At 21.3% G+C, this 21752-nt stretch overlaps 3 protein-coding genes across 3 annotated transcripts; 1 reads left to right on the top strand and 2 right to left on the bottom strand. All coding sequences in view use genetic code 6, as the record gives it.

Moving 5' to 3' along the window:
- Positions 1–30: 30 nt before the first annotated feature.
- Positions 31–12623, bottom strand: TTHERM_00491040 (transmembrane protein, putative; the record flags this gene model as incomplete). Its single annotated transcript, XM_001016881.2, has 27 exons — positions 31–515; positions 567–939; positions 997–1531; positions 1594–1684; positions 1748–2345; positions 2398–4014; positions 4146–5168; positions 5308–6190; positions 6276–6817; positions 7127–7443; positions 7506–7637; positions 7692–8018; positions 8360–8544; positions 8616–8822; positions 8879–9308; positions 9365–9569; positions 9712–9758; positions 9873–9949; positions 10002–10290; positions 10346–10461; positions 10519–10567; positions 10633–10931; positions 11029–11164; positions 11230–11278; positions 11328–11526; positions 11602–11764; positions 12212–12623. 27 exons carry the CDS (start codon positions 12621–12623, stop codon positions 31–33), a joined length of 9786 nt encoding a protein of 3261 aa, XP_001016881.2.
- Positions 12624–14487: 1864 nt separating this feature from the next.
- Positions 14488–15651, bottom strand: TTHERM_00491050 (cell surface immobilization antigen; the record flags this gene model as incomplete). The annotated part of the gene is made up of 1 exon (XM_001016882.2): positions 14488–15651. The coding sequence occupies exon 1, from the start codon at positions 15529–15531 to the stop codon at positions 14488–14490; it is 1044 nt and encodes a 347-aa protein (XP_001016882.1). The 5' UTR covers positions 15532–15651.
- A 2702-nt stretch (positions 15652–18353) lies between these two features.
- Positions 18354–18956, top strand: TTHERM_00491060 (zinc finger, C2H2 type family protein, putative; the record flags this gene model as incomplete). The annotated part of the gene is made up of 1 exon (XM_001016883.1): positions 18354–18956. The coding sequence occupies one exon, from the start codon at positions 18354–18356 to the stop codon at positions 18954–18956; it is 603 nt and encodes a 200-aa protein (XP_001016883.1).
- Positions 18957–21752: the final 2796 nt, after the last annotated feature.

The raw sequence follows: 21752 nt of genomic DNA on the forward strand, positions 1-21752 counted from the left end.
AAAATATAAATGATATAATACATAAAATAATCATACAGCAACTGTTTTTGCTGTTTTTGCTGAGGAGAAATTTATATAATAATTTTTACTTTTTTGGTAATAAAAATTGATATTTTAACGTTCAATATTATTATGATAAATAGATGCTTGATAAAGATTAATTGACTAAATAGATTTTCTTAAAACTTTCCATAGATATAAAATCCTATTTCTATCGAAATACCCTAATCTTTTTAGATAGTATTTAAGTTTAGGTAAATTTTATATTTTTTTATCAATAAGCCTTCCTAAATTTATTATTTATTCTTTTAGAATTATTTAAATAATATTTTTTATTAAAATGCAAACAGAATAAACATTTATAATTATGAGAATATAAAAAGCTATGTTCGAGCTAGATTGTTATTAAACAGTTTAGCTTTCAGATAGATAAGCACATAAACCAATACTAATTGAGCATAAAATGTAAACTAGCTACTCCATGTAATTTAATATTTTATTGATGTTAGGTTTATCTATTAAAATAATAAATAAGCTTAATATTTAAAAATAAATTAAAGAATTACACTAATTTATTGATATTGAATAGACTAGTAGGATAGCACAAACTATTGAAGCCTTTAGGGGATTTTAATCATCTACAAAAGTGTTGTTAACTATAACAATAATTGACTTTAAAGATATTTTAATTAATTCCCAAAAATAATATTTCTCTTTAAAGTCAAAGTAAAAAACACCAAAAAGCTTCAAGTTAATGACCTTATTTAAGTGGTACTTTATTTTTCGTAAGCAATATAATAAAAATAAAGGAATAAACACAGTCCATAAAATTAAAATAGGGAAAAGGATTTTATTTCTCTATTCGTAAAATTTCTCATCACAACTGATAGAAGTGAAGGTCCTTACAAAAACAATTCCTTATTTTCCAACACAACTTGCCTATTTTTATTTTAAATATGTTAGAAATTTCAAAAAAAAAAAAAATATAGAAATTACACTTCCAATAACTTGTTAAACAACAGAAGGTTAATTTGCAATATAAATGAAATTAATTCCAGAAAAAATATCTATCAAATAAATTTTTTATTTTGTTAATAGTCTCTAAATAAAATAAAATAAAATGAAAATGATGATGTAAGCAATAATAGTTAATTAGGATAATAGCACTTTAACGAAGATGTAATCTAGCTCCTAGCTTTTGTAAAAATCAATTAACGAGCAATCCAAAGAAAAAAGAGCTTTTTTATTAGGATCGGATAGAGGGCTTATAAAAACTTAATATTTTTATAGCTGTGCTTTTATGATATCACTGACTATCATAAATATCTGCAAATAAGATGTAATAAGCTTAATATAAAAGCTTGTTTACTGTGTATTTCTAGGTATATACACTTTCATGAGATAAAGAACTTTTATAGATACATTTGAAGCTATCTAACTTAAATAGCTATTTACCATATACAAAGTTAAAATCGAATAAGCAAGGACTATTAGAATATATACCCATATTGTACTTTATGTTTAAGAGCAGCTTTTAAATTTATTTTTAATTTTAGTTAAAATTTTATTTGAATTATTAATAAATTTATTTACTCAATACAACCTAAATTACCATCTTGAACAAAAGAGCTATTCCAAAATTTTCCATACAAATCACAATCTGAGCATATATATCCAGTAAATCCTAATTATTTTTTAAAAAAATTATATAACAAAGCTTGTATTTTTTTCTTAAAGCAATTTCTACCTTTTTTACAATATCTTATTTATTAATTTCTTATTTATTTGGTTTTTTTTTAATAAATATCAATATCCCCTTAACAAGTTTGTGCTGTGGGGTTGCATTCATAAACCTAGGAAGAGTTTAAACTTTATCTCCAGTATCCTTCTCTTAGATACATCATAGATCCATCACAAATTCCATAATTTGGGCATTTAATACATTTTTAGCCTGGATAAGTGTTATAAAAGGGATCACTGCATCTTTAACAAGAATCAAATCTTTATATTTTTACATGTTAATATCCTAATTCGCAGCCTTCAACAAATTTAACGATTAAATCAAAGCTATTAAATTCAGAACTGTAAGAAGTTATTTCGCCTGTAAATGTATCATATAATGGGTATTTTATTAAACTCGACGAAAAAGTAAGCTTCACTGTTATTCCAAATACACCATATAAAATCACATTATTTAATTTAAAGTTTCCGCTTTATTAAATTATTTGGGATTAGTTTAGATAAGCTCTTTTAGTGTCGTTCATCACAATATTAAGAGTGATATTTTATTGAAATTCCATAAAAAATTCATTTTCTTGAGTCATTAATTATATGCTAAGTTCATTCTATTTTAAAAAAAATATTTCAAAATACAAATATAAATTTAATTTTTTTTACATTTATTTTTCCACTAGAATGTATTATTGTTTTATTCATTAATGTTGTTCCATTTAAAATTGCTATCATGTGATGAGGGTATTAAAAGGTATTGGAGGAAAATCGTTTAGCTATATTACTAATAAATGTATTTTAAGATTATATATTTTAAATAGCTTGTCCATTTTCTGAGTAAATTGCTCCTCCAATCTAAGCTAAATTATTATAAAATAAGCTATTTTTAATCTTTATATTTGTTTTTTATTCTACACCTTTGTAATATATAGCTCCACCATTACCTTCACTAGCTATATTTTATACAAAACTACAATTTAAAAAATATGTGCTTGAACTTTCTATGTAAACAGCACCTGCAGATTTCTATGACTAATTACTCTTAAATGTGAGATATGAAAGTTCAAATAGATAATTTAAATCTGATATGAATGACAAGATTCTTGAGCCATAATTCTAAATTGGAATTATATTTTAATGAATGAATAATACTCCTTTATCTTTTACCTAATTCTACTCAAAATTACTTTTCATAATACTTAGATAATAACTACTGATTTAAAGCAAACCGTTATTGCATGATTGACAATGATTTTTATAAAACTAAGTATCAAAAATATGTATATAATTTGATTCTATTTATATGAAGTTACCAGCTGTTTAGCTGGCAATTTTGTAAAATTAACTGCTGATAATTTCAGTGTAAACTATTTAAAGAAGTTTTATTAAAGATGTTTGATAGGCTATGTTTTGATATGAGTTATTTTAATCTATAAATCTTTCAATCTCTTATGCTTAAATAAATGCTTGAATATCATAATTTGTTCTTAACATGAAGCTATATGGTTACTCATCCATGATAAATTTATTATTAAAAAGGTTTACTTGTACAAATCCGTTAATAAAAAATTATTAAAAGTTGAAACTTTATTCTTAGAAGTATTTTAAAATATTTCTTTATAAAAGGTTTTATTAAAAATTTTTTGGATTATAGCTAATTGAAGAATCAATCAGTTAGAGTACATTTGCATGCTTTTTTTAAAACTCAAAGTAAAAAACTGAGCCAAGCTTGCTATAATTATTTATAAACTCTGATTACGATATTTTGATAACTTTTTTAGATTAAGAATTTTGTATAAATATAGCTCCTCCTTGATAATAGGCAATGTTTTAAATAAAACTGGATGACTATATTTCTCCTTAAAATCCACAAAGTTAAGAATCAATATAAATAGCACCACCTTTATTCTCATTATCAAACTAATTAAAACTTAAATTGTTGAGAAAGGAAGAACCCTAAACATTTAGGAATCCTTAAACCTAAAAAACTAAATATAATGCACCACCCTATGATGCTATACCGCCTTCGAAATGAGAATTCATAATATCAACTCTTTCAGTTAATGAATATATAAATCCTCCCTTTACAGTTGTATTTGAAGAATCCAGTTTGAAATCATCATTTTTAAAGATTGAGTTACTAATTTTTAATTATTTGGTAAAAAGCATCAAGCAATTACTTTTCTTAATAGAAAAGTTGTTTAAAAACTTTGAATCTAATACTTCTATATTTCCTATCTACGCTTCTATATAGGCACATGTCGATATTTTAGTTGGAGTTTCCTATTTATAGAAATTAATTAATATCATAATCGAAAAAGCAAAATTTATCTTGAAAAAAAGATAAAATTTATGAGAATTTTGTTTATTTTTAATTCATAAAATATGTTATTTATTTATATTTAATAAATTACATTCGCTTTTATGGCATAAAGCAATTTTGATCCTTAAACAATAAAATTATTAATAGATAGAGTTTCTTTAATCTAAGATCCAATAAAAATAGGAGCTATGTTAAATTATTATTGTGTTATATAAGCAGTACAATTTATTATTTAAATATCTTGCATAACTAATACCTTTTCAGAAATTGTATCGTGTTGTTTTTATTTAATATAGATCTCTATAATGGCTTTTTAGTAAACGATATTTTACAAACTAATTTTTTTTAAAATCATTTATTAAAGCAAATTATTAATTTCAATAATTGAGTAGTTATTCATGTTGTCTTCACTTTAAACACCTTTCAATGATTTTAATTTAAGATAATTAGCAGAAATAACTTTTAAAAGCTGTACTTCACCATAATTAGCTAAATATGCATCTTGTAAGATTAATTTGTTGATATTTGATAAAGTTATAAATTAACATATTTTAAAGCTTTAAGAATCTACTGCGATTATTTAATTTTTATTTATTGTAATAGATTAAATAATAAATTAATCAATGAACTGATTACTATCAATTAAAAAAATATACTGACTACTTGTTATTGTATTATCATTAAATATTGTATTAGTAATATGAAATTAGTTTGAAGCATTTTTATTTTTTCTTAGTGCTTTAAAGATGACATACTGAGTAAATTTATTGTTTTAAACAAATAAAGATTTGGCTTGAAGGCAGTTCAGCTCAAATAACGAAATAACTTAATTTTAATCCTAAAACATCATAGTGTTGTTTGTAATTAAAATGTTTGAAAATATAGAACCTATGAATTGATTGCATGATAATACTTTTGATTATTTTTAAAATAAATTATTGTTAAGTATAAAATTATTAATTGTAACCATTTAAATAAACTAATAATTATTTGTTAGGTATTCAAATAAGTTGCTTGAGTGATCAAATTCACAAAACTAAACTTAACTATTTATAATACTTAACTATGTGTTGTTTTGGTTTACCTAGATAAAACTTGAAGAATTAAATGTAACCTTTTATAATTTAAAAAATTATTTTGTTGTATTTATAATAATTTATTAAAAATTAAAAAAAGATGATTTTTTAAAAAATTTGAACAAAGGTTTAAGTATTAAGATAAAGTTAAGGTATGAATAATAATAATAATTTTACGTTAGAAATGTTGACATTATCTAATATTATTGAAATATCAGGGTTAGAAAAACCTTAAGGATAATCAATTTTTATAGCTTGATAATTATTATAAAATATATTACTGAATGTTGTATTTCTTATGATTAATGTATTTAACAGATTGCTTAATTAAATTAAAAGAACATTTTATGGCGCTTTATATCCTCTTTAGAATTTTATATTATTAAAATAAACTTATTTTAATTTGGGTGATGTTATCTGAAATCCTATCTTAAACTAATCAAAATCAGGTGAATATGAATCAATAGTTAAATTAGAAATAGAGACATTTGTAAATCCTTAAATTTTAGTAGGTAATATTTGATGGAATGGAAGGCTTTCTGACTCATAAGTTATATTTAGATGAAACACTTCCAAAGATTTTATTTTTTGCATCAAATTAGATTTAATTTCTAATGGTTTTAAAAGAATGCAATTTTAAATTCCTGAAGGAAATACTAAATCAACATCAAGCTATTTTAATGATATTTCATTTAAAGCAACAAATGCTAAATTAGAATTCATTTCATCTAAAATTAAATTGTCAAAATTATTTATTTCTGAAATCATATTCAAATTAAAAGGACTCTATTTGGTTCCTTCGCCAACAAACAAAGAGATTTTTTCGCATTTTATATAAAATTTAGTATATTTTTTAAAGTAGCAAGATTAATCTTCTATTTTACACAAAGTACACTAAGATCTTTGCTTATCAAACCTTACTTCATAACCTTAAAAATAACTTTAAAAAGCTAAACCACCTAACTACAATTATTGCATTGTTTTACAGGAAAAGCATTTTGTTTAGTATATTGAATAGTCATTTTAAAATAAATTATTTGTTTGATCACATGTTTCGCATCTATTTTTATATCCAAATAAATAAAAAATTGAATATATCGATAAATTTTAAATAAAAGCAATTTTGATAATTTCAAGAACTTTACAAGAATGGGCAGGACTAGCACGATTTTTAGTCTGATGTAAAAGTACTGATTTATAATTATGAGCTAAAGTAATTTTATCCAAAAAAGAAGTTTCCCATAAAAAGCTAAATTGAGGAAATCTATTATATGACAGCTGTTTAATTACAATCTAAGCAATAAAATCTATTAATTTAAAATATACAGGTATTGCAAAGTTAACCACATGGAAATGCTATACATATTTTTTAAATAGGATCAAAATAATAACCATCAAGGCATGCACTACAAAAAGTCTTTGCATTTAATATCCTTTTATAGTTTAATCTTGTATCAATATCGTATTAAAATTTTTCATACATAATATGAGCAGTTATATTAAACTTTTGTTTCTAAGAATCATATCCCATTTCATAGCATCTTGAGCACCCTTCAAAACATTAAACACATCCAAGTAGAGTAATCATGTAATTCTCTTTAGAACATTCAAGACATGTAAAATACATCAATTAACCTAACTATTAATCTTAGTAATATTCATATACACATTTATCACACCCAGCAACCTAATTTATATTAATGAATAATTTTTTAATGAAGATTATTCTTAAAATATGTTTTTTTCAAAAATATTAAATAAATTTGTTCTATTTTTATGGTTCTTGAAATATTTTAATACTCAAAATGAATTATATTAGCAAAAATTTTTAATATTTAATTTTGCAAAATTAATGATTTATTTATGAAGATTATTAATGAATATTTCAATATGAAAATTTCAAAATATTAATTTTCATTTTTATTTTTATATTTTTCAGTTAAAATTAAATGATTTTTATTTGTTTAAAATTCAGATGAATGTATAATTGTATTACTGCTTAACTACATTAATAATTTGTGTCACAAACTTTATTTTTTTTATCAAGAGCAAATTATTTGCATAACTTACAAGAAACATTGTCAGTTTCAAACTACAAGCAATTAACATCTATGATGTTATAATTTGTTTGGCAAACTTTTTTGTTACTTGATAAAATGTATTAGAATTAGCAAGCTAAGCATATAAGAGAAGAATCAGTTGAAGAACCACCTTTGAAGTAAGATAAATCATAAATTTAATTGATTTAATTAGTTTTTGAATTAATTAGGGAATGAACAGCACAATTTTATATCTACTCTCCACAATCACTTCCTAAATTAAGAAAAGAGTTTATTAAAATTGATCAAATTTAATTGATTTGATATTTAAATTACCATTTACTTATTGAGTTTCTGTATTTAGTATGCAAGAAGAGCATTATTTAAAAATACCAAAGCTTTTATACTAATCATCTGTTAACTGGACATTATTTGATTCACCAATATTAAAATAACCATTTTCATTTGCTTTAAATTATATTGAAAAACAGTTTAGTTAATTAATTTTATAATTAAAACTACCATATTAGCAAGAAGCACAACCCTTCCCACAAGGATCGCATTTAGTTAAATCATATGAAAATATGTATGCAGAATTACAAATTTAACATATTGGTGTCAAACTAACTGAGCCTAAATACTATCTTTGTTGTTAACTAATCTAATAATAATATTATTTAACTCCGTTGCTATTTAAAAAACCTAATTCACACTGTGTGCATCCTTAAATACAAGCTTAACATTAACCTGATTAATCTAAGTAATATCCCTGTAAGCATTTTGTGCAAACTGAAGTCTATTAATTGTCTTTCCATTATAATTAGCAAAATGTACAGTTATCTTATACACCTAAAATTAAACAATAAATTTAAAATTAATTGTCACAAAAAAATAATTGAATTTTGTAATATAAATATCAATGGAATATTTTTTTTAATAAATTTATCATTAATTTATAAATCCCGCTTTAAAAAATTTTTAATTGCAAATAGGGATTATAAATTCACGAAAAATAAAAATTTTTTAAAGCATTTTCTTTTAATGAGAGTAGACAATTATATAAAAATAAGAAAAAACTAAAACCTCAACCCTCTCTCAATATATTATTCTTAAGTAATTTTTATACAAAAATAAACAAAATTTATTTATAATTAAAAGATTTAATTAATAAAAAAATAATTAACTATTACATAATTTTAAAAAAGTTAGGTAGTATTTCGGATATTAATATTTATCAAGATTGCTGTTATAATTAACTGTATAGCTCATAGCGAATGGAGGTTAGTTTTCTATTAAAATTAAACTTTATTAAGACTAGACTGTAAATTTCACAATTGTTTGCTAACAAAGTTTAGTAGACATTTATGCATTATTCCTATAGAAATTAATAAAGTTAATAATTGTTTTAATGAGTTATTAAACAAACTAAAAATTTAATAAAATTACCAAGATCCTGTTTCAAGACTACAATCAAGACATTTTTAAGTGATTTAATTTGTACCAAATGGAAGTCTATAAGTGTCAGGATATTAATTAATAGGAATATAGTTATAATCACATTAGATACATTACACACTTTATTCAGATTTTTTAAATAGAAAATATCCTTCTATGCATTAAGTGCAATAGTTCAAATCTTTGCAGGAGTAACAACTATTTTTTAAAAAATAGATGATATTTTTTTTTACTAAAAGCTTATTTATTTTTACCCTGGAGGACATTTTTTTATTAACTATTCACTACAAATTACTCCTTTGCAAGTATCCTCGTTGACATAAATTAAATTTAATTGAAAGATTGTATTCATATTTTATTTTTAGCTATCATCTCTTTGCTAAAAACTCAAGCATCTGTTGTCTCCTAAATTTAATAAGTTTTTAGGGCATCTCAGGCATTAAAATTAAGGATTAGCTTAACTTTATAAAACACAAACATTTTCGAAGTTAGCACATTATTGTTCATTGTCATCACCAAACACATTCATATCAATAAAAACACATGGTCTATCTGGTCTAATTTGTTTTAAACATTCGTTTTCTTTCATTTTCATATCTTTAAAAGCTATGCATTTTCCATTGACGAGACAGGTCTTTTAAGGGCACACACTGCACTATCCAGAATTTGTATCAGCGCATCTCCCTTATTAAACGATAAATTATTTTTGACATGGGCTATTATAATATTTATTAAAATACCTTATGTGTCTTAGCAATTAGTATCTAAAAAAACACAGGTTTTATAATCATTAGGTTTAAGACATTATTAATAATTGCAAAGACTGCAGTTATTTATAGAGGAAAGGCAAGTTCCATCACTTGCTGAACATTTGTAATTAGATAAAGGATCTACTATTTAACAAGCATTTGCATATAAGCAGGTTTGTCCTTTAAAACAACTTACCTATTATATTAAAATATAATTAAAATTAAAAATGTTTCAAAGAAAAGTAAATTTCCCATTAAATATTTTTAATATTGCTTAAAGAAATTAAATTTTATGTCACAAAATCAGCTAAATAAAAAATTTAAAAAAAATTATTTACGGCTACAGTCTATCCCACATCTAAACACTGACTTAGACTATTTTAACCTAGATTAAGTAAAAAATATTATTTATTTTAATTAAATTTGATTTTAAAATATCTTTTTATTTATTTGCATATTTTTAGTTTTAAAAAGTTTTTGGAAAATTTTTTTGTTTTACCTACGGATTTTTTTGCAGGATCATAATCAAGTTATACACAAGAATATTATTAAGGCGTAGGTTGTTATATACAGTACCTTTTTATGAAGATTTAATTTATTTTGAATAAAGCTTTAAATTAGAAAATACCCATGAATGCATTAAATAATTTGTTTGTTGGTTTTTTGACTATCGAATAAGCATTTTGAAGATTCATACTCTCTTCCTACGTAGCGAGAATCTAGCTCAAAACATTTGTTATTAATTAAGCAATAATTTAGTTTACAATACATTGCAAAATATGCTTTGCTTCCAATACAAGTTTAGCTGCTCGCTTCTCTACCTACATACTTACTGTTTTAGTTAGCATTATCGTTTAAAGAAATACATTTATCTCCTTAAAGACAAAGCTAAGGGCCTGCACAACTTACAGAATTAGCTATTTTATTTATAAATTAAAATTAAAAGTGATGATTTAATTTAATTAATTTAACCTTAATTAATATATTAGCAATAGCCTGTGGAGTTTTTAGCTGCATAATTATACTTGGTTTCATCAATTTTATCATATGAGAAAGGATAAAATAATTTTTGGCAAATCTATTTACCACTAAATATTTTTGAAAAAGCTTTTAATAAATAAAACTATAGAAATAAATGTAATTACTTATTATTATTCAGAATACAATAATTTAGACTGAAGCAAAGTAAAATACCTAAATTAAAAATAAATAAATAAATTTTAAGAAAAAACATTTTAAAATATTGAATAGAATATTACTATCGACTTCATCTTTTTCAAGTAGACACCTTTCTGTTACTGATTCTACTCCTATAAAAGGGCCAAAAGTCTTAAAAGACCCTCCATAAGGAATACAAAAATCTGATTTAAGCTGTTTGGTTTCTGAATATAAGCAATATCCATTAGCACACATTTCGATATTTTATCCATTAATATTATCTAATTTTAGGCAGTTAGTAGTATTTGTTTCCCTTGCAATCCTATCAAAAGGATAGTCAGTTGATAGGTCCACACATGTAAAATTCTTTTATTCTATGCAGAATTTGTATTTTTTACACCTATTTTTTAATTAAAAATTAATTGATAAACTTATATCTATTTATTTACTTTTTTAAATAATAAAATACAGTTAAAAAATAACTAACAAAATGATACCTAACTGCAGTACTATTTCCCCTCTACAAACATAGCTGCTATTTATCAATTCCAATATAAGTATCATTAAAAGGAATGCAAGAGAGTTGTGTCCCATTTTTATATATACAGCTTTAATCTGAGCAAAAAGAAATTTCTTTTTTTAAAATATTTATTATTAGTTATTGAAACTTACAACACCAAAAAATAATGTTCATTTACCCGAGTAAGTTACATTAGACTAGACACACGTACCATTAGGTTAAATACCCTAAATTATTAAAATTAATATAAATATCTATTTATTAACAAATCTTTACCACTGCATATCTTGATAAATCTACTATGTTAGTACACACATTACTTACTAAGTCTAAGCAGAGATATTTTTTTTGAAGCGTTAAATCTGAAAAGCACTCTATAGAAGGGGCTGTTTCTATTTGGGCACAAGCAAAATTTATTAATTTAGCTGGTAAATATTATGACAGTGGAGTGCATGTATTGTTAAAAATACAATAGCTAATTAATTATGGAGTCGAGTAAAAAAGTATTTAATTATTGATAAAGTTATAAAAAATATAAATAGAATTTTACCCTTTTGAACAGAAAGATATTGTATTATTAGATGTTTAATTCTTTTATAAGCAATTAAATGTTTTAGAGTCAATTCCAACAAACCCACCTTAGTCTAAACTTACTATTTTCTTTGATGAAAGATCTAAACAGTATGGAGGTTTTAGTTTAATCAATTCACCTTCTATACAAAACAAAATTTGAATCAATTTACTTACATATTATACAATTTAAGGCTAAAAGAACTAATAATAACATAATTTATTTTATAAGTTTTAATAGTCTACAAAATCAAGTTAATTAAATAGTAGAAAGTGACTTATTTATTTTTTATTTTCTTCAAGTATTTTATGTTTATTTTAGTAATATAAAAAATTATTTATTTAAATGAGGGATCAAGTGTAGAAAATATTTCATTTTATTAATTATTTTTTTTAAGTTTTTTTCACTCTTAAGTTTTTGGCTCGATAAAGTTTAAAAAATACACCACTCTTTTGGAAATAAAAATAAACCTTATTTTTACTTGCCTGTAAGATATGAATTAATAATTTTAGTTAAGTAAATAAACATGATTTTTATGCTTTAAAATGTTGAACGAAACGTTTTAAATTTTGTATAAAAAGTAATTTACCTTATTATACTTCAGTATTAGGTTATGCACATTTATATAAACTTTAAGCTCTCTAAGTATTATTTAAAAGTCCAACATAATTACTTTTAGGATCCATCTCATATTAGAAATCGATGCACTGATTTTATGTATTTGTTATACAAATCTGCTGGGAAGTAGAATTCCAACATTAAACTTAAGTATCTGATTAAGTTGAATTAACTTCAAGACATTAATAATTATCTGTTCTTCTCCCATTATATGTTTTTGTACTATAATTTTAACAATCACTCTTTGTATCAATGCATTAATAATATTTTGGATCTTTGCATGTTTTTTAGCCAGGATCTGTGCATTGTTTATCTGGGCAAGACTAACTTTACACCTAAATTATAAACGCTAGTGCATAAGATAGTATTTAGATTATTTTCATAATTGTATTGCTTTAAAAATCAGTTTTAACTGCAAATATACCAATTTATTTTTTTACTTTATAAAGAATTTGACTATTTGCTTGTATTAAACTTAATTATCGAATTTCTTTAATAATCTGAACAAATACACTAATTAAACCATAAATAATATCTATTACGATCTTCCTATTCGAATACCAAATCCCTTTTCTATAGTATTTTGATATTACAAAATATTTATTTACAATCAAATTCTTTTAGAAATGAATATTTGGTGATTTTTAGATTTATTACAAATAACATAAACAATTAGATACTACTACTTTGTTTTTATTTTTTAATTTTTCTTTTAATTTTTTGTGGATTTCAAAATTCGATTTACTAGGGTCTGTACTCAATACAACTTCTTAATTCATATATCATAAATGTTAAAAATAATTTTTATTTATTCTTTTTTTAACATTTCTATGAACTTTTTATTTTTCCTTCAAAAAAATAAAATGGATTATTTAGGTCTATATTGCGTTTATTATTTATTTATTTATTTATTATTATAATTTAAAACCAAAAAAACAGAAGAAATTAAATAAACATCTTATAATATTTATATTAAACTTTTGAGCTTCGTGGTGTAAAAAATTTATCTGCTATTTTGTTTTTAAATGATAAAATATTAATCACACATATAATTCTATTGAGCTTAAAACACAAAGAAATAAGTAAATTTAACTTACTAAAATGAAAAATAACTAAAGAAAAAAGACTTTAATTTTTTAAAGAAAAATATTTCTCTCAGTCAATTAATATTTAATATTTTTAAAGAATTCTAATTAAAATTTTGAAATTAGACTTGTCTTTAATAAACATTTAAGAGATAATGTTTAAATAATATTGATAAAATAAATAAATAATTTGATTTTACATATCTAATTTCACTATCTCAAATTAAAATTATGAAATTAGACTTCTTATTAGAAAAAAAGTTTTAATTTTTAAATATTTTTGATAAAATAAATTTTTAAAGTAATTTATTTGTAATTTAAAATTGTTTAATATTTTAATTCTTTTAAAAAATTTATTTTTAATATTGAATATCTAAATTCACTCTCTCCTCCTCCCTCATTTTTTGTTTCTGATTTATTTATTTTTGTTGGATTGGAAAAAGAGGGTTATAATAATAAAAATTATCAAAAATAAATAAAAATTTTTATAATTGAAATAAAACCGGTTTAAATCTAATTAAAAATCGGAAATCTATTAAAATAATAATTTTGAAGATTAAAAATTTAATCGATTTTGAAAATATTAGAAATAATCGAATTTAAATCGATTAACAAACAATTTCATTCCAATTGCCAACACTACTTCAAACAATGCAAACATAATTAGAAAAATTTAAATAAAGGTTAATTTAACTGAGTTGATAATTAATTATAAATTCAAAATCATATCAATTAAATAGATTGTAATTTTATCATTGAAAATGAGACCATATATATGACTTTTTTTTATATTTCTAAACTTAAATTACTCTTAAAAATAAATAATACCCTTTTTAGGTTTTATAAAGATAACATCACAATAATTAAATTTTTAGATAATAATTCATTGAATAAACAGTATTTAGCAGTAAATAAATAAAACTTCTTTGGATTTATGATCTAATTATTTACTATTTGCAGAATATTGTTAAGTTATTTAGTATGGTATATCAATTTGACATCTTAATGAACTAGTATAAATATTAATTTAATGATATTTTTGTTAAATAATTCAGAGATTAAAAAACCATTAGAATGATTTATTTGATTTTTTATTTAAATTATTACTTTTAAAATGTCTAATGTTTGATTAATTTGTTTATAATTATTTTATTAGTATGACTCATAAAATCAAATAAATTAATTAAGCAGATAATATAATTAGGCTGAAAGATAATAATTGATTAAAAGATTATTATTATTTAGGTTTTTAGTCTTATGGTTAATTAGGATCTGTTTATTCTGGATCAGGTATATCGCAATTTCTCTAGTCTTTACTAGCAACAGTCCTTTTTTTAGTCTCAAAATCTTGAGGACAAGAACCGCAAAATAAGTCAGTTAAACCTTATGAGGGAAAATTATTAGCAAAACACGAACTAATTTAGCAGTGAGTTTAACTATTTTTTGTTAATTACCAGCTGAATCCAGTGTAAGCTGGGCAATTATCACAGTTACCATTTTTTTAGCAAGGTACAGGATTTCCTACTATAGCAGGAGTATTCACACAAATAGATTAATCCATACTAGCAAAAAGATTTGTGTTAGCTAAATCTGGGTTTGAAGAACACATTAAATCTGTTAGATATTATTTTGGAAAAATTGCTGCTAAATAAGAATAAAGTTAACAGTTCTTTTGACTTCCGTTTGTTAATACCCAATTAAAAGAAGTATATTAAGGACATTCATCACAAGAGTTATTACTCTAGCAAGGAACGGCTTTTCCAGCTATAGATACAGAGCTTGTGCATCCAGTTTTATCAGCTTTTGCAAACTTTCCATCTGGATGTCCACATGCATCGCAATCAAAATCAGTCCAATCAAAACCTTTCCTGTTAGTACAGCTATTCTAAGCACCTACACAAAAAGATCTATCATAGTTTGCATAAATTTATTAAGCATGAGTGCCACGACTATCTAAATCAGTGGGACAAGAGCTACAAAATTCATCACTCACTGATCTTTATGCAAAAAGCTTTCTACTTGTATCACATTAATTTATTGCACATTTTTTATTTAATTTTCCATTTATCCAAGTACCATAAGGAGGAGTTTAGCACATAGAACAATCTCCATTTCCTTAAACACAAGTTGCATCTAAGCCTGGTATTTTATCAGATAGTGCTAAGCCTACAAATAACAAGAATGAAATTGTGATTTTTAACATCATTTTTTTAATTATTTTTGATTTTTTTATTTAATTTAATTTATAACAAACTTTGATTGTTTTTTGTCTGTCTTTAATGATTATTAATTAATACAAAAACTCGATCTATTTTTTATAATTGGTCAATATTAATTATGCTGTTTTGAAATTAATCTATATATTCAAACATGTATTTTTTTGATAAAATATGTATAATTCTTATATATGATAGATTTCTTTCTTTACTACTTAATTAAGCGCTATGCAATTAATTAAGTTAAAAGGCATACAGCTTTCAATTTCAATTTGTAATAGAAGAAAAAAAGTTCTTGAACATTTTTAAATTCATCTTCTTTTACCCTAAAAATGAAATAGAATATTGATGCTGAAATTATTAATTTAAATGCTTAAAATAAATAAAAGGAAATTCTTTTACTTCTTAAGTCTTCAATTAAAATAAAAACATACTTTAGAAAATAATATAAAATGTTAGTTAGTTTATATAGATGAAGATTATAGAGAGCAATCGATGTAAAATAAACTTATCTTTTAATATTAACAAAAAAAAATTACTTACTTGGATTTGTAAAGTTAGAAAATTTAACTAGTACTATTAACAATTTAATTCAATAAGCCGCATGAACTTTATCAAAGTTTTGATTACAATTATTTATACTGCTAAATATTCATCTATGAATCAGTAAATTTCTCAATTTTAATTTACTATATCAAATTTATTTATTATATTTACTGCATTCATATTTTTGAAAAAATTTATAAAATTAATATTATCACTTCATGGCTTTGAATTTCAAACCTATATTTTTACTTATAATTAATTAGATTAAATAAATAATAACTCATTTTAGATACTTTAACTTTTCATAAATGTATAATTAAATTAATGTTTTCAAAGCAAGTTTCCAAAAATAGTAATTATATTTTTTGATATGATTTAAACCTTAATTAAAAATATTAAAAATAAGAAATTATAATAAATAAAACTATTATAAAAATAAATTAATAATTAGATTGAAATTATAAATTTAATTTTAAAAATAAATAAATGAACAAATCTTTAAAACCATAATTAAAAAGATTATAATTTATTTTATTTTTATGATTTATACATACATGAATTATATTTTTGTTTGTGATGACTTATCATCTTCAAGGTTTTAATTCATGAAAGTCTACATAAATTTTATTATAATTAATTAACACATTAAAAAAATTGTATCACATTTTTTTTTAAATTTAAAATACAATTATGCAATTCAATAAATATTTATCATAAGAAATAATAAATTTTTTGAGCAATTTGCTTATAGTTATAAAATTAAATTGTTTCCACTTAATTTAAAATAAGTTGAATTATAAAAGATAATTAATAAAGTAAGAATATCTAATATTTTAGAATAATTGGATAGGTATAAAAAATAATTTATTTATACTTAATTAAAAATTTACCTGCCTAATCTCTTTTAATAGTAATAAATTTCAAATGGCTTTGAAGGTAATATCTTAGAGAAAATAATTTTTATTTATCAAATCTTAATTAATAGTCCTTATTAATTAAAATTGACTTTATTTCCTATTCTTCTAAATTCAATTAAGAGCTTATGTATTTTTAGCTCTTATTATATTTTTCTAGAGTTAAATTTAGTGTTTATATTTGTTATCTATTTTATTTCTTGAATGAAATAATAAAAACAAAATCTAAATATTCTTATATTGATTAACTTCATGATTAATTAAATATCTAATTAATTATATTTAAATTAAAAAAATAGCATATTTTATTGTCAATCATATCTATAATCCAAAATGAAAAAAAAAACATTTGAATTAGAAATACATTTTATTAATATCATTCCATAAATTAATAGTAAATTTTCAAATTCTACTATTAAAAATACTAAATTTGATTATCACTCTCTTATTATTTAATTTTATAATCAATGAATGACTTAATTAATACTTTAATAATATATTAACATTTTTAATAAAAGCTAATTTATTCTAGTGATTTATTTTCAAATTCATTGCTGAAATTTTATGAATATAATTCCATAATAATAATAAAAATTAATTGTAAATTTTCCAATTCAACTTAATTCTAATATAAAAAATACTAAATTTGATTAATCGCTCTGTTATTATTTAATTTTATAATCAATCAATCACTTAATTATTACTTTAATAGAATATTAACATTTTTAATAAAAGTTAATTTATTCTAGTGATTTATTTTGAATTCATTGCTGCTAATGTTTCAATAAAATAGAAAAATAATATATGTTCAATACAAAAAAAAAATAAAATGAGAAAATTTGATTTGGTGATAAAAATATCTTTGTAAATAAATATATTTATGAATTTAAAATACTTTTATTTATATCTTCTTTTATTTAGATCTTTAAAATACTTTTTTTTATTTGTATTTATTTTTAATAAATACTTTAATTTTACTTAAAGATGAGTTCTTTTCTTAGTATTAATAAAATTGTATATTAAAAACCTAGAATTTTTTGGAAAATGTGTAAATGAAATTTTTTACCTTCTAAATTTCACAAAAGACAATAAATAAATAAATTAATATATATTTTTAAAAATTACTTGAAATCTAAAAATTAATTGTAAATTCATATGATTAGCTAAATGCTATTTTAAATTAAATAAATTTGAGAGGGAAATAATGGTTAGATATGCAATTAGAATATAATGAGTTAAAAATATTCTAATTAGTTGATGATGATATTAGAATATTAAAATTAATTTTTGGGCGGAAACAAATTATAAAGAAGGAAATCAAAAAAGTAAATATATTGTTCATAAACTTAATAATGAAAAAAAATAAAGATGCATAGCATGGTTCAATCTTACCATTTTTTGCTTGTCTTTGCAAAAAAAAAGAATATAAAACTCTTTCATCACTCTCTAACCACATTAAAAATGAACATGAAGATATGCAGACTGAATTTAGAGAGTCAAGGGGAGTTCCATTAGGTAGAGTTAAAAAGATAAATAAATACTAAAAGATTTTACTTTAAAAATTGTTCGAAGAATAATATAATGACAATCTAAAATATTCTAATTAAGAGATCAGAGATATTTTTAAGGAAAATGTAGGCTTAGTTTCTGAAATAGTTCAAAAACACTAAGCATAACAGTTTGAAGATTAGCTTTTAAGAGAGAATATAAAATTGCAGCCATTCTGGATAAAGATAAAGAGAAACAAGGTAAATATGGTTATGAAAAAATATTATTTGGCTTTTTTAATTTCGACTTGCAATAAGAACATAGTCCTTCAATAAGAATATAAAAAAGATGAAGTATTTCAAAATTTAGTTAATTCATTTTAAGATGATAATATAGGCAAAAATAATTATCATCAATCATTATTAAGTGGCGTAAAGTTGGAACAGATAAAGGAAGAGAACTAATGAAATAAATATATTTATCTTTTAAGAGATCAAATATGTTGTTAAATAATAAAAAATTCAATCTGAATATTAAAATTTTTTATTTATGTATGAAAGAATTAAACAAAGAAAAGTTTATTTATTTTTTTAATGTTCTTTATTTCAATATTATAAATTTTTAATTTATTATTTTGATTTTTAACTAAATACAATATAAGTATTTTTGATAAATAGCTTATTAATTAAATGACATTTTATTTTTCTTAAATAAGAAGTTAGTTTTATATTAAACTAAATCAATTTTTCATATTTAATGCAAAGCAATTATTTGTCAAGTATACTAATTTAATCAATAAATTAAAAATTTTATTTTCGCTCATAAAATATTACCATAATTTAGTTTGAATACCACCTCTGATTTTCTTAAAAAATGTATTTTTTAAATTAGAAAATAAATAAAAAAAGCGTCTATCTGTCTATTCGTCTATTTATTTGGCATTTATGAAATCACAATAGATCTAACAAATTCTTATTTATAGAAACAAAAAGCAAAATTAAAATTTACCATTTTGAAATTCCACTGACATCATATAAAACTTCTGCAAAATTTAAAAATCTTCATTGACAAAAAAAGCAATAAAGAAACAAGCAGCATATTTTGCCAAATTAAATTGAATAATTAAAATATCTGATGAGATGTTTTAGAAATTTTATAATTTTGACAAATAAAGTGATTTTAACATCAAAAGTAATAATTATCCTATTTAGTTAGGTATGTATTTATTTTGAATGTTGCATAGAACCAATATAAAGCTTTTTTTATCAACTTTAAAAAAACTAAAACATCGGAAAAAAAGTGTATTTTAAATTTCGTCTAGTGATTATAAATTTATTAAATTTAATTCTCTTCTTTATCTAATGGTGAATGTTTTATTTATGTGGTTTCATTAATATAATACTTAATTAGATTAGATTTTTGATTGTTAAAATAATTGTATGCTTAATATCCATATATATTAGATAGAATTTACTAAGCATGTACTTACTATTTGTTAGTATATGAATATATATGTTCTATTTTTTACTGATAAATTATATTGATTTATATTAAAGATATTCCATTTAATTAATTCATTCGTTTTTTACTGATATGAATTTGTTTGTAAAATTGATATTTCTCTTTTTTAAATTTTAAAATCTTTTGAATTTAAATTGGTATGGAAATCATCAGAAAGAACCATTTAATTACTTATATATGTATGGTAAATCTAGAAATATATAAAGAAAATTATTAATTCGATTGATATAATCGATATTTATTTATTTATTTATTTATTTTAAGACACCAACAGACTTCACTATATGCAGTCACAATATTTTATAAAGTAATCTAATTAAAAAAAAATTATCAATCATCTAAAACAATTTAAGTAAATAAAAATCAAAAGAAAATAACTGGTTATTGATTGTATTTTTAAATTTAAAGAAATGAATTTTGATTTTATAAGCTAACTAAAAATGAATGTAGATAGTTTAAATTAATTTAAAAATGCATTAAAAAAAAATGATATTTGTTTGTTTGTTTGTTTTTTAAGATTTATACAACAATATTTTAAAAGGAAAATATAATAAAATTCTTAAAATATTTAATATTGTTTATTTCTTACTCTCTTTTATGTGAAATGATAAGAATAATAAATTAATAAATATAATTGCTAGATTATATTTTTATAATTTAACAAATATATTTTTTATTAAAGAATTTATTATATTTTTGGAACTGATAGAAACTTTAATTAATATTGAAAGAATTTTAATTAAACCTTTACTTACTCTGAAGATAATTAATTCTAAATAAAAAATGATATAATAGAAAATATAGTTCAAAGATTTATAAGAAGTAGATTATTATTTTGCTAAGATTATAATAAAAATATTTTTTAAATTATAAAAAAAGCTTTTGGAATCTTCTCTTTTATTCCACACAGATCTATATGTTAACTTAATGTACAAATAACAAAATAATATGAATGAAAATATAATATTAAATATTTAAATATTTCCTTTTCATTCACTTTTCATTTACCACATTAACAATTAAAATTTTCATTTTTCAGTGGCCATTAAATAGGTGTCGAAGGTGTTTCAATTTTAGGCTCTGCTCTAACAAATTGCATAAATCTTTCAAATTTAGAACTTGGCCTCTAGTAAAACTCATAACTTATTTCTTTATTTAGTCATAATTTCATACATTTTTTTCTATTTATTATTTTGCAATAATATAAAATAATTTAAATAAATGTTTTAAAAATATTTTTAGAATTCCAAAATTAACTTTGTCTGCTTGTTGATAAATTAAATAAATTTTTTTGTATAAATAAAAGTCAAAATAAAATAACTTTAGAGGGTATTTCTATTTTAGGTTCTTCATTGATGAAATGTACAAATCTAAAAAGTTTGACACTTAATCTTATGTAAAATAATTATGAATTAATCAAAACCAACATTTGCTCTTTAAATAATAAATTAAACAAGATAGTTAGAAAGATAGTAACAATTTTTTAATTTAAATTATTTTTAAACTCAATAATTTATATGCAACTAACTATTTATTATTTTTTTGATCTAAAAATTAATTTTTCTTTTAATAAATGCATTAAAAGTACTAAAATTATTTTCAATAAGAATAAAAACAAGATCGTAAAAATAAAAATAAATAATAAACAATTATCTAATTAATCAATTAATTAATTTTTTTTTAATTTTATGAAATTTTTGATTCTAAAATTTTATTTTTAAAAAGTAAGTATAAGATTTTAT

The sequence above is a fragment of the Tetrahymena thermophila genome, assembly GCF_000189635.1.
Source record: "Tetrahymena thermophila SB210 genomic scaffold scf_8254636, whole genome shotgun sequence".
Classification (NCBI taxonomy): Eukaryota; Ciliophora; class Oligohymenophorea; order Hymenostomatida; family Tetrahymenidae; genus Tetrahymena; species Tetrahymena thermophila.